The sequence below is a fragment of the Helobdella robusta genome (assembly GCF_000326865.2).
Source record: "Helobdella robusta unplaced genomic scaffold HELROscaffold_283, whole genome shotgun sequence".
NCBI lineage: Eukaryota > Metazoa > Annelida > Clitellata > Rhynchobdellida > Glossiphoniidae > Helobdella > Helobdella robusta.
In genome coordinates this window covers 1-1,058 of record NW_008704448.1, presented here as the reverse complement: position 1 = coordinate 1,058, position 1,058 = coordinate 1, and the positions used below count along the sequence as shown (strand labels likewise).

Genomic DNA, 1,058 nt, shown 5'->3' with positions numbered 1-1,058 from the left:
TAGCTTAACCAGGTATTCTATCACATCTACTTTTTGAATCACATAGTGAACGACGATTAATCTTATTTAATGTGTTGTTTTAAGACTACTTTTGTACTTGTTGAACTGTTTTCACAACGACGATTAATCTTATTTAATGTGTTGTTTTAAGACTACTTTTGTACTTGTTGAACTGTTTTCATGAAATGTTTTCACAACGGCCTGCCTCTCGCAAGTAGCCTACCTTTTGACTTTTACGTGATGACCATGTTACTATAGGTTTTGCTTGATTTCCAAAAATCTTGTAAAAATGTATTTACGTACAAACAAATTGGAAAAATAGCAGCTTTCATTTCGTTTCGCCTAATAAAAAAATAATTACATTATCGCTCATTACGGCATCGAAGCGAACAATAAAAAAGGGATATAGTTTCGTTTGATGTGGCAGCCAGCCGTCGACAGGCTAAGACTCGACGTCGATATATTGAGGGGCCCTGAAAAGGACCGTTGTTTACGTAAGTTTAAGTCTGTGGGCCTTTAACCGCCGAAACCGTAGAGGGTACGTCCCTGTCTCTTGAGAGCGTACACGACGTCCATGGCTGTTACGGTTTTTCTCTTTGCGTGCTCGGTGTAAGTGACGGCGTCCCTAATGACGTTTTCAAGGAACACCTTGAGAACGCCTCTGGTCTCTTCGTATATCAGACCTGATATGCGTTTGACCCCGCCTCTTCTGGCCAGACGGCGGATTGCGGGCTTTGTGATGCCCTGGATGTTGTCTCTGAGAACTTTGCGGTGACGCTTGGCTCCACCTTTACCCAGACCTTTACCACCCTTTCCCCTTCCAGACATGATCGATTTTCCTTTGCAACAAAAAAGAAAGACAGACAAGAAGCCAGTCGACCGACCGACAAAACAGACAGTTTGTTATTGCTACTGAATAAAACGACGGCGTTTATATACAAGAAACGAAGTCGCTCACCTTGTAGAGAGCTTTTCAGTCACGTGCAAGAAAACNGGTTGTCGGCTCTAACCGTGAATCTTCTACAACATTCGCTTTCACAACAAGCGTAGGCACATTA

The 1,058-nt window shown here is 42.5% G+C and overlaps 1 protein-coding gene across 1 annotated transcript; it reads right to left on the bottom strand.

The window, feature by feature from the left end:
- Positions 1 to 516: 516 nt before the first annotated feature.
- Positions 517 to 828, bottom strand: HELRODRAFT_92568 (hypothetical protein; the record flags this gene model as incomplete). The annotated part of the gene is made up of 1 exon (XM_009020690.1): positions 517 to 828. The coding sequence occupies one exon, from the start codon at positions 826 to 828 to the stop codon at positions 517 to 519; it is 312 nt and encodes a 103-aa protein (XP_009018938.1).
- Between the last annotated feature and the right edge of the window lie 230 nt (positions 829 to 1,058).